The 12,572-nt window shown below is 39.9% G+C and overlaps 1 protein-coding gene across 8 annotated transcripts in view; it reads left to right on the top strand.

Moving 5' to 3' along the window:
- AIG1 (androgen induced 1) overlaps window positions 1-12,027 on the top strand; it is a 241,224-nt gene extending 229,197 nt beyond the window's left edge. For 4 of the 8 annotated variants that reach the window (XM_044917722.1, XM_044917720.1, XM_044917721.1 and 1 more), the window contains 2 exons: window positions 5,381-5,544; window positions 11,360-12,027. In XM_044917722.1, coding sequence (XP_044773657.1) covers window positions 5,381-5,544; window positions 11,360-11,397 — 202 coding nt within the window. In that variant the 3' untranslated portion in view covers window positions 11,398-12,027. Of the gene's footprint in view, window positions 1-5,380; window positions 5,545-6,171; window positions 6,190-7,121; window positions 7,163-11,359 lie in introns of those variants that run through there. The other 4 variants (XM_044917717.1, XM_044917716.1, XM_044917719.1 and 1 more) reach the window with 4 other exon arrangements.
- The last annotated feature ends 545 nt before the right edge of the window (window positions 12,028-12,572 follow it).

Below are 12,572 nucleotides of genomic sequence, written 5' to 3'. Positions count from 1 at the left end.
AAAGCTATCTGTGTCACATAGCACTTAGATAGGAGGCATTAGTAAATGTCATTTTTTAAATTGCACATTCAAGTGAATTATGGAGGTATATTTAATAAAATAGACAATCTCAAAAGTCTCATGACACTAGAACATCTGCATATTTTTGTGTGTTCACACATGCACACACACACACACATTATTAATTTTTTAAGCTAAAATTAAAATTGGTGTCATTACCTTAAAAATAAGCCATTTGGGCACTAAGACAGGAAGGCTTTAGAACAAGATAGAAATGGAAATCAACCAAGAACTGGGAACTCTCTACAGATAGATGAGCAAGGCCATGAGTCATTTCTGTGCAGGAAATTGAGCCTTGATTGTATCAAGGAAACAAATGGTGAAAGCACAACTTGTTAGGACAAGTGAGTGCATCATTCACACCAATCCAGTGAAACCCACATAACAGGACTTCTATATCTGGGATGTAGTCAAGAAAACTTTTTTAAAAAGAAAAACTTCACTCCATTTTTGGAGACTATATTAAATTCCTCATTTAGGGAAGCAAGTCCATGCAGCAGAAAAGAAATCAGTTGTTCATTGCTTTCCCAGCTTTGCTATTTTTTTAGGCAAGTTCTTTAGTCCAGTCTCAGCTCCGTTATTTATGAAATAGGGATAATCATACCTCATAGGGTGGTTGAATAAGGTGAAGGGGATTACATATGCTAGTAAAGCACCATACTCAGAATACCTATCCACCTCCCTCCCCTGAGAATTTTACATTTCCACTGTTTTATTGGAACACAACCACACTCTTTTGTCTACATATTATCTACAGCTACTTTTGCACTAAATGGCAAAGTTGACAGTTATGACAGAGATCGTATGGCCTACAAAACTGAGAATATTTACTATCTGGTTCTCTACTGAAAAGGGCATAGGGATTGGGGAAGAGGATGGGGTTGAGACTTTTTTAAAAAATTTTTTAAGTTATTGGCAAAGTGCCTGTCATATAGTAAAGGCTTAATAAACAGATGCTATTGTTTTTGATATTTCTTTATTCAGTTATTAGTTCAACAAACAATTATTGAGCACAACCTGTGTGCCAGACACTGCTCCAAGGGCCACAGAATCTAGCTATGAACCTAAAAGATAAAAATGCCTGCGCTTGTTGGACACACAATAAACAGATTAGTAAAAAATAAATACAGTATATTAACTGGCTGGGGAGAAAAAATAAAGGGATGGGGAATAGGAATTTGCAGGATAAAGTTGCAACTTTTAGATGCAGTGGCCTGGGAAGACCTAATTGAGAAGGTGTCATTTAAGCAAAATCCCGAAGGACACAAGGGAGCACTGGGAATATTGTAGGGGAGTTGGGGGTAAGGAGAAATGTTCCCGCACGGAAACAAATATAGGGTGTTCAGTGTTCTTAAGGAAAGTCAAAGAGTCAATGTGGCTGGAGTGGATGAGCAAGAGGGAGAAGAGGAGAAGAAAAGTAAGAAAAGTGCCCGGCAAGCCTAGGTAGAGCCTTGAAGAACCACCGGGGGTCTCTGGCTCTTACCCTAACCAGAGGGGAAGCAAGAGTTTTGAACAAAATAGTGGCACGACCTGATTTCCATTTAATCCAGATCAGTCTGGCTGCTCTAATGAGAATAGCCTGTTGATGAGGCTGTGGCAAATGTAAAAGCAAAGCCACAGGAAGCTCTTGAAGGGGTTCCAGTGAGAGGTGATGATGGTTTGAACCCAGATAGTAGTGGTGGCAGTGGTGACAAATAGATGTCTTGGGTATATTTGGAAAATAGAGCCAATGGGATCTAAGGATGGGTTGAATGTCAGTTGTGAGTAAAGGAAAGTCAAGATGACTCCACATCTTCTGCCCCAGGCTACCGCTGCAGTAACGTAGCGACCACTGGTGAGAGAAGGGAAAGGTGTGGAGATGCATGTTCGCTGTTAGATGGGAGGAGAGGGGAGAGTCATGCAGGAATTAGGATGCAGGGATGATGATGACATCATGGAAGTGTCAGGTTGGAGATGCATCCTCCCATGGGACACATGCTGTGGGCACCAGGGTATAGAACTCTGGAGATCAGGAAGAGGTCAAGACTGGAGATATAAATTTAGGAGCCATCTATAGATAGATGGGATATGGTTGTGGTTGTTATATCTATTCAGTAGTATGAGAGATGGTTGCATACAAACCAACAGTGCATCACGAACAATGCCAGAGGAGTAGAGGCCTGCATTAGAGACCTTACCAAAAGGTCTCTACCAGAAACAAGTAGAAAGCCAGGAACAAGTAGAAAAAAATATAACTAGCATTCATAATTTGAATGGCTCCTAATTTGCCTAACTGAGGAAACAGTTTTACAGTGAGTCAGATTATAATTTTTAAGTTGATTTGCAAAATTAGTTATAGCTTTATAGTATTACATTTTGGAGATACTGCCTATTATCTCAATGGAAATTAATAAGCCACTTGATGAGCACACAATACTCCTTACACTAGTGAAGAAAAGATTAGGAAGATAAAACTGCCTCTAATTTATGGACAAACAGAATATGATGCTTCAGAACCCCACAGGGTGGTTCTAACAATTTAATTTCTGCTGATTCTCACAAATCCTTCAGCCTTTTTAAGAAAAGAAAAATCTCAACTAGCTCTGCTTCCTCTTTTGGTAAAAAGCTCTTAGTTTGAACAGTTATTCAGGCTGACCCAGATGGACCTAATGAGCATCTCTTCCCACTAAGACAGCATTTTCCACCTTTCTTTCATTACTGAGCCCTCCACCAAGGAAACTTTTTAGGTATTTTTTTTCCTAACCTCCAACCCATAAAAATGTTTTATTGTGGTAAGATATACATAACATATTTATCATTTTAACCCTTTGTAAGTGTACAACTCAGTGTCATGAAATACATTCACAGTGTTATATAACCATCACCACTATCTTTATCCAAAATATTTTCCTTATCCCCAACATAAACTCTGTACTCGTTATACCTTAACTCCCTATTCCCCACTCCCGCCAACCCCTGGTAACTTCTATTAGACTTTCCATCTCTATGAATTTGCCTATTCTAGTATCTCATATAGGTGGAATCATACAATATTTGTCTTTCTGTGTCTGGCTTATTTCACTTAATACAATGTTTTCAATCCATCCATGTTGCAGCATGTATCAAAATTTCATTCCTCTTCATGGCTGAATCATATTCCATTGTATGAATCGACCAATTTTGTGTATCCATTAATCCTAGATGAACACTTGGTTGTTTCCACCTTTTGGGTTATTGTGAATAATGCTGCTGTGAACATCGGTGTACAAATACCTGTTTGTGTTCCTGCCTTCAATTCTTTTGGCTGTGTACCTAGGCATGAAGTTGCTGGGCCTGTGAAATTTTAAGAACACAAACTGTGTATCTGCTTATGTTCTTTGTATATATGCATCTGTGCTTTACACATAAAAAGAGTAAGATTTCTTCAGAAATCTTCAGAACCAATTTTCACCTCCTTGAGCAGGAGTGATATCAGCCTCACTGAGACTGCAAGCTCTAAGGGAAAGATCCCCAGGTTTCCTGCCTTGATGAGGTAAATATGTAGGTAACAGATATGTAGACAAACTGCTTAACAAAAATTGAAGCCATGGATTACCAGGAAGACGACCCCAAAACACATAAGTATAAAAAGTAATCTTTATTCCCCATGCAATAATGTTATTTGTATTTTCATTAGTCTTCAACATTGACAAGAGTTGATAAAGTGATGAGCCCAAGAAGGTGTTGGAAAATTGCTCTTAGAAGTTGTGTCAGGACGAATCAGTGAAGGCAAATATTCTAACTAAACTTCTGAAAACAGTGGAGATTATTGATGTTGTATCCCCACTGAGCCTAAAATATCTCCTGAACACAAATAGAACAATTACAAGCAAGTATTTTTTTATTTGAATTCAATTAGCCAACATATAGTACATCATTAGTTTCTGATGTAGAGTTCAATGATTCATCAGTTGCGTATAATACCCAATGCTCATCACATCACATGCCTTCCCTAATGCCCATCACCCAGTTACCCCATCCCCCACCCACTTCCCCTTCTGCAACCCTGAGTTTGTTTCCCAGAGTCAAGAGTCCCTCATGGCTTGTCTCCCTCTCTGATTTCTTCCCATTCAGTTTTCTTTCCCTTCCCCTATGAGCCTCTGTGCTATTTCTTATATTCCACATGAGTGAAACCACATGGTAATTATCTTTCTCTGATTGACTTATTTCACTCAGCATAATACCCTCCAGTTCCATCCACATCGATGTAAATGGTAAGTATTCATCCTTTCTGAAGGCTGAGTAATATTCCGTTGTATGTGTGAAATAGAGAAGAAAAAAAAAAGAAAAGAGACAAATATAGGATCCAAAGATCTAGGTGGTGGGAAGCCAGGTATTGGTGAGGTTACAGGACGGCTCCAGCAGCAGGTACACACTGCGGTCTACACTGAGTACACTGCTGAGTACGCACTGTTATCCAATTGGACAGTATGGCAAGATGCCTGGCACATACTCACCTAGATTTAATTACAGTGTGCTTGCCTGATGCTATATTGTTTCTGTATGTAAGCAAGAAATTAAGATTGTATAACAGTATTGAGAAAAGCAACAGATTCAAATACCTGATCAGAACCCATCAAGTGTCAGGAAAAACAAGGAGAAGCCCAAGAACTGCCAGATTGGAGGAGACTAAGAAGATGCGACCACCAGGGACCCTGTTGGATCTTGAACCAGAAAAGGGGTATTAATGGGGAAACGGAAATTCTGAATAAAGTCTGCGGTCCAGTTAGTAGTGTTGTAGCAATGTTAGTGGCACCTTACTAATTGTAATTGTACTGTGATTATGAAAGATGTTAACATTCCGGGGTGCTGAGGTGAAGGGCTTACCGGAACTCTGTACCACATTTGCAACTCTTCTGTGAGTCTAAAATTACCTTAGAATAAAAAGTAAAAGAAAACAGGGGCGCCTGGGTGGTTCAGTCAGTTAAGTGTCTGACTCTTAATTTCCACTCAGGTCATGATCTCAGGGTCGTGAGATCGAGCCCCACATGGGGCTCCGTGCTCTGGGCGGAGTCTGCTTGAGATTCTCTCCCTCTGCCCCTCCCCCCTGCACACGAATGTGTGCACACATCCTCTCTCTCAGATAAATAACTAAATCTTAAAGAAAGTAAACGAAAACAAACAAACAACAATAACAAAGTTTCCGGTAGCTCCTGGGTGTCAGAAGCAAACTTGTGACTGGCATTGCTGAAGAACGGTTGGAATGCGGGGCGGGGCGGGGTCTATATTCACAGTAGCAGGAGCTTTGAAATCTGACATGAGAGGAACTCCTGTCTTTGTCTCCTTTCCAATTCTATTGCAGGGTATGTTGGGTGCATCATGTAACTGGGATGTGGGTGTACCCTTTCCTGGAACACATTGGCTCAGGAGCCAGAATCGTCTTCTTTGGGTCTACAACCATCTTAATGAACTTTTTGTACCTGCTGGGAGAAGTTCTGAACAGCTATATCTGGGATACACAGAGAAGTAAGTATTGTTTAAGGGAGCATAAAACAGGGGAACTGCTGTTTAGAAGAGTGTGTGCAGGGCCCGAAGGAAAATTCCATCATAGCACAGGATCACTTAGGCGGAGTTTCATTTTTGTAACTACCCTGTATTAATTTAAGGGCTGCTGGCATACCTGAAAGGTTCATTCCTCACTTTGTCTGACTAGCTAGTAAAACATCCAAATCTAAGGGAAAAGAAGTATGTCTATAAAATTTGATAGGGAGAAATGTAGTGTTAACAACAACAACAACAAGATTTAAGAAGTTCACTCTAATCAGCAAAATACTGCCTTAGCTAAAGGGACCCCCCCCCCAATAAATAGATAAGTTATTAAATGTAACCAAACAGTCCCATCAAAAACCACCCAGACCTCCACTTCTTACATCATCCTTTGTGTGAGCGCAGTAGCTTCAGAGAGGTCTCCCCACTTTTCTGCTAGAACTCCAAGCCGCGTGGAATGCCTGTAGCCACTGTGATTCACAAGTGACTGTCATATTCAAGGACTGAAGGTGGCAAAGAGACATGGGCAATAAAGGGTGATACTTCATTGCTGCCAAACTCTCTTAACCTATGATTTGATTTCTCTTTTGTCTCCGTTTATGGCAGAGCCTCCATCTTGGCAAGGCCCGTAATCTTACCCAAGCTGTGCACACCCTATCCAAATTGTATGTCAGATAGCAGAAAAATGGGAAGGTGGAAAAAACAACAGCACAGTATATAGCCGTTTGAGTCCTGCATGAAAGTATATCCAAAGGCAAGATGGTCCGGGAATTTTAGAGAGCTCTGGGAATCGCCAATATAATCACGACATTCTAGACATCACCCGTAAATGATCTCTGTTCCACAAACATGGAACGCCCTACTTTGTGTCAGACGCAGTGCCAGGAACTTGATCTAATTAGACAAATAAAACATAGTCATTGCAAGGTTCCTGGATTGGACTTTTTTGTGTGTGGATCTTCTAAGATTGTGTGTGCCGAGGTGTTGGCCCATGGTAAATGGCCCAGAGGAATTTGAGGATTTCTTTTCTCAGCAGCTGGCTTGATTCTAATAAGTGGTCTATTAGAAAAAGTCTCAAAAGTTTTTATTCAGTTCAGGCCACAACTTGGAAAACCAGAAATTAATCTTTTAATATTTCCTTCTCTGTCCAATGGGAATAGGAATCTTTATTAGTTAACTCATTATTTAGCTAACTTACAAAAATATTTTAAGAGCAAAATGTTAACTTTTCTCAGCTTCTTGGGGGAAAGGCCATATTTAAATTTAGGCTAATATGTTTAATATTTGTTATTCAGGAAGTATTTATGACTCTTTCCCCTTGGTTAGCTTGATTCCAATGGTCATTTCGCCATTGTTCTACTACTTCAAAGAGAAGATGGCCTGAAAACCAAGAGAGAGAAAAATCCAGTGTGGATTCATAGAATACTGCTCTTTAGCAGCTTTGAGTGAGAAGTTAAAATGAATACTGAAACTAAGGGTTTTTTAAATGATCTGTTCAACTTAATTTGTGCCGCTCTCTTACATAAGGTTGACTAACATTTCATAACTCATTTTAGGTATGGAGATTAATTTTATCTCCATGGGACCATCTAGTTAATTTCACAGAAGCAGATGTTTCATGTCAAGTAGGCACATTTTGCTTTTCATTTATGAGAAGGATTGCAAACTGATGGCCTCCTCCAAATTCGACCTGCCGAGTGGCTTGTTAGACCTACATAGTGGGATTTTTGGTTTTGAAACAATATTTAAAAATTGGGAGATTACACAAACGGGCCAGATTCATCAGTTTATCAAATACTTTAGGATCTGGCAATCCCGAGCTCACTATTCTCTTCTAGCAACAATGGATTGGAACTGAGAATCAGTTGCCCCCTTGACATGACTCCCTAAGTGTTCCTAGTTCTCACCTGGTCACTTTGCTCCATCACATTAGCTGCCTGCTTCTGTAGGGAGTTAAATTTGAAACTGCTGAATAAAAGCAGTTTGTACTGTGTGTGTGCACAGTGAACTGAATACAATCAAGTACAGTATTACAATCCCGAGTACATTTACTACACCCTAAACAAAATCCCCCAAGAAGCAGGGATACCACACTGAGCGCCCTTCCTTCTATCCAAAATTTTTAATGGCTCCGCTTCCTCCACTTGGTTAGGTTATACTGACTTCAACTTTGAGATAAAATCACATTATTACAGAATCTTAGAATTGAAAAGGATATTAGAAACCATCTAAGCTGGCCCTTTCTTTTTACTAAGCAGCAGCTGAGCCGGGAAATCCTAGGTGACCTACCAAAATGGTGGTTGCAAAGCCAATACCTTCTGGGTAATGTTCAATCCAGTGTTACTTCTAGTGAGCCATCAGGTTGTCACCACTGAAAACCCAGGCACATGAGAGGTTAGAAACTTCACTAAGATCCATGGACCTAGTTTATAAGATAACAAAATAGACCAACCTGATATGAACTATGAACAAAAAGCCCTTAAAATAGGGTAAATTAATAGTTAGGCATTTGCTCTTTTTAAAGGAAAATAACTCAAGGTGGCTTTGTGACTGTTGTATTGGTTTGTTAGGGCTGCTACAGCAAAATACCACAGGCTGGGGGGCTTAAACAATCAAAATGTAGTGTCTCATGGTTCTGGAGGCCAGAAGACCAGGATTAAGGTACTGGCAGGATTGGTTCCTGAGGACTGTGAGGGAAGGCTCTGTTCCAGGCCTCTCTCCTTGGCTTGTAGATGGCTGTCTTCATGTTCACATGGCATTTGTCCCTATTTATGAGGCTGTCTCCAAAAGTCTCCTTTTTATAAAGACAACAGTCATATTTGATTAGGGTCCACCCTGATAACTTCATTTTAACTTGGTAAAGACCCTATCTCCAAATATAATCACATTCTGAGGAGAGACAAAGTTCCACCCAGAACACTCTGTTTCATTCATGTCCTTCATTCATGCAAAATACAACCCAACAGCCCTAAAAGTCTTTCCAACATCAACTCTTAGGTCCAAAATCTCATCTTAAATATCATCTAAATCAGGTATGGTTAAGACTTGGGGGATGATGCATCTTGAAACACAATTGCTTTCCAGTTGTGAACCTGTGAAGCCATACAGAAAGCTACCTGCTTCCAAAACACAATGGTGGGACAGGCGTAGAATACACATATCCTTTCCAAAAAGGAGAAATCACAGGGTTTGAAAAGGGGGCTACAGTTCTCAACCAAGTCTGAAATATAGCAGGGCAAATTCTATTAGATTTAAAGGCTTGAGAATGATCCTCTTTGGCTAAATGCTCCATCCTCAGGGCTCACCAGAAGGTGGGTGTGGCCCTGCCCCTGGGTGGCAGCCTTACCCCCTGGAGGAAAGTAGCCCCTGAACCACCTTAGGAGTCATTCTTCCTTCATTTCATGCTGTCTCTGTCCCTTTCAGTCCAGGCTAGCACTGTTTCTGCTGGTACTAAATTCCCAAAAAACCTTATTGGCTTCCCATGCAATTCACAGGGGCCCAAATCATCATACAAGAAGGTCCCCCACAGATCTTTTCTGGTTTCTGCTGAAATGGTTAATTGGATCCATGAATGACATGCCTAATCTCTTTAGCACACGGTTGTCCAGCCACACCGTTGGCCTTCTCTCACATTCTGAGGTTCTGAGGTTAGGACTTCAACATATGAATTTGGGGGCACAGTGCAGGGGGGCACAAAATTCAACCTATAACTGCTGAAATATTTCTGCACTTAATCTAAGAATTTATTCCAATTCCAGTGTGTCTAACTGGGGTCACCAATCTTATTACAGTAAAACTTTATATGACCAGAAATGAAAGTGTCCAAAAGTGAAAGGTTGGGTGAGGACAGGGAAAGCAAGCAAAAGAGAAAGGAGTTTGGAGCCAAGCCTATATGACAGAAACCTTCTCCCCCAGCTGCCCATCCAGCTCATGTCCCACACAGGCCTACCCAGGCCTGCAGTGTTCCAGCGCTGCCCTCTGGTTGAGCCCTTCTCCCTGCCTGGGGGAATCACATGTGACTAACTCTCTCAGGATCAATCAACTCTTCCTCTATGTTCGCAAAAGCACATCCTGCCTCAGCTTTGTGACAGGTTTCTTTCTTCTATGTGTGGAAATTTTACCTCTGGTTCTTCCAAATATTATTTACAGCTGTCTAATTTTTTCCCTCTACCTCAAAGCTGCCAAACTAAAGTAGGTGGGGAGCCATTTTTCCTGTCTGGGTCAATGAACACCCCCTGTTCTCCACCCCTGCTTTTGAAGATTCCACTATTGCTGCCAAGTCAACCCATCTGCAGGAGAACACTTAGGAGGAAACAGACTTTAAAGAAAAGCAAGCAGTTATTAGTTCCTGAGAGCTTCTCCACAGGAGGGGGAACATGGGACAAAGTTGGGTCCCAAGTCATGTGTGCTGTTTGAACAGAATCCTTGTTGTGTTTTTCTGCCTTTGCCTTGGTTACCAACAACTAAGGCATCTCCTGGCCTGCTCACCCTTAACCCTATTCCTCCTCCCTTCAGATGTCCTTAATCCTCAATCTGAAGTTTTCCTTAATATGATTTCTGAGAAGTACTTTGGAAAAAGTGTTACAGATCTCTGCCAGTTCCTTAGTCATGAAAACCAAACGTGAAAGAATGTCTAAGGATACCTGTTTGGAGCATGTTAGCTGCATTCCACCACTACTACCCTGATCCCACAAAACAGATACTGGGAGTTGGGACCTGGGGGAAAGGGAGTCCTTCTTAATGTAAGCCCTATGATGATGACCTTCTGGGATTAGGTTTTAAATTTTTTTTTATATTGTGAAGTTCCATATTTTATTCTGCTTTCCCACTAGCGTAACCTTCTGAGGCTTTCCTTATGTTCATTGTTTATTAACTGATTCAGTAACGATTAATTGAGCTCCAACTAAGAGTCGACACTCTGTTGGGCGCTAAGGATATTATCAGGAACAAACCAGTTAAGGAGTCTGCCTTCAGAGAGCTTATAACTTAAAGAGAATACCAACAAAACCTGCAAAGCAATATTTGGGGTTCTTTTGTTCCAGCAGAAGTCTCTGAGAATTTGGTTTCAGAGGATGAGTATTTAGCAAGAAGCAAAAGAAAGAAGTGGGAAGAATTTACCAGATTTAACTTTAATTCATGAGAATGACTTCAACATTTTCATCTCCAGGAAAATGAAACATCATTAATTAACTATTCACCCCAGACAACAGGCAAAGCTCTTACTGGTCCAGTACATATGAGTCTCTCAGGAGGTAAAACATAGTTCTACCAGGACTGGGTTGAATAGAAAGAGAATTTGAGTTTAAGTACACAAAGGTATGGAAATAAATCGTTCTTGTACCTAATAAGCTCTCTATGAGTTTAAAAAAAAATTCTTGACTTTTGAAAATCCAGAGTCCTTGCCTTGAGAAGAAACACGACTAAAAAATAAATGAGGTCTGTTTGAGACTCATCAGTGGCCCACCTCCTGTTGCTCAAAGCTGGTTACAAAGTGGTCTGGTTGAGGTTTCTGTACAAACGCAGTGAGTCAAGAACTAACTTGCACCCATCACTCCCAGAAGTCGTAAGACCTGGGTGTGTCCTGATTTGGGGGGAAAGGGTGGGGACAGAGGTCACTGAGGAAGTTTCTGGAGAAAGTGGTAAAAGATTTTCCTTCTAAGCTAGGAGGAAAGGGGTGGGTGCAGGAGAGTAGAAGGGAAGAGAGATGGGAATAGGAGAGAGTTTTTTTGAGCAGCCCTTGGCAAACCTGCTCACAGTTTAACCTGATGTTAAAGTACTTTGCCTGAATTTCTAGGTATGGAAGAAGAGAAAGAGAAGCCTAAATTGGAGTGAGATCTAAGTCTAAATGAAAGAGTTGGATTGAGCCGCCATTGAAGACTGGTTACCCCCTGGGCATTGGCAGTGCAGGAGAGGAAGCATCCAAGAAAGCAGTGGAATTCACCTCGGCACCTTTATAGAGAAACATATATAAGGATAGAATACAGTTATATCCCATATAACTTGCCCTCATTATGTTTTAAAGAATTCTTTCCAAATTCGTTATTGATAATGACATCTTTTTTTCCTCTTCTAGTTTTTAAAACTAAAATTGGTCATTGGATTTCAATTTTTGCCATTGTAATTCCATTTAATTGAGGAAGAATAAAACTCTATTGTGTTTCTTGTTAAGAAATATGTGAAAGTCAAAGGGGCAGATGTAGATAGAGCAAGGCATTCGAGTATTGAGTCCTGCAGGTGTCTGAGAAAATGAACCCGGGCCACAGGGCAAGTCTGAAGGAAATGTGATGGATTGTTCCCTATTGCAATAATGTCATAGTTGCCTCAAACAGGCAATGTTGGTAATAATTACATCAATTTAGTCAAAACCCTGAGTGTATTTGGATCTCATGATTTAATCTTGTGAAACTTTTCCTATATGCAAACTGAAACTTTAATAAAGACCAAACAACCCCAATGTGATAACTGCATGGAGTATTAAACATTGGTGTCTCCTTTCTTACTTTCTTTCTATTACCCATTGAAAATGGGTTTACTGAATCTAGTTCTTAATTATTTTCTGATTTTTAAAAACATGTATCTTTTTGATAAATCTAAAAAGAATATTTTTTAAAAAGCTAATTTACAAAATCTTTGACCATAATTATTTTTAAATAAGACTAATGCAGAACATGTAGTAGAGAATACATAAAAATAAATCTTAGAAAAATGTAGGGATAAATTAACTAATTAATTAATTAAAAAAGAAAAATGTAGGGAAAAAACTAATCAAAATAAAAGCAGAAATTAAATAAGACAGCAGGAAAATAACAGTGGAATTGATATATAAGTAAATTGATTAATAAACACAGTATCTCATCTATACAAAGAGCATTAAAATATGCAAACAAGAGAGAGAGAAACAAATACTTGGCAATATAAGCATAGATGTGAAACAAATTATTTTAATTATAAAAATAAACTTTATAGCTCTATGGCAACAAATTCTTAGAATCCAATGAAATGTGCAA

This window comes from Neomonachus schauinslandi, chromosome 8 (genome assembly GCF_002201575.2).
Source record: "Neomonachus schauinslandi chromosome 8, ASM220157v2, whole genome shotgun sequence".
Lineage (NCBI taxonomy): Eukaryota > Metazoa > Chordata > Mammalia > Carnivora > Phocidae > Neomonachus > Neomonachus schauinslandi.
The sequence above is the reverse complement of the archived record's forward strand: the minus strand, read 5'-3'. Positions and strand labels throughout refer to the sequence as shown.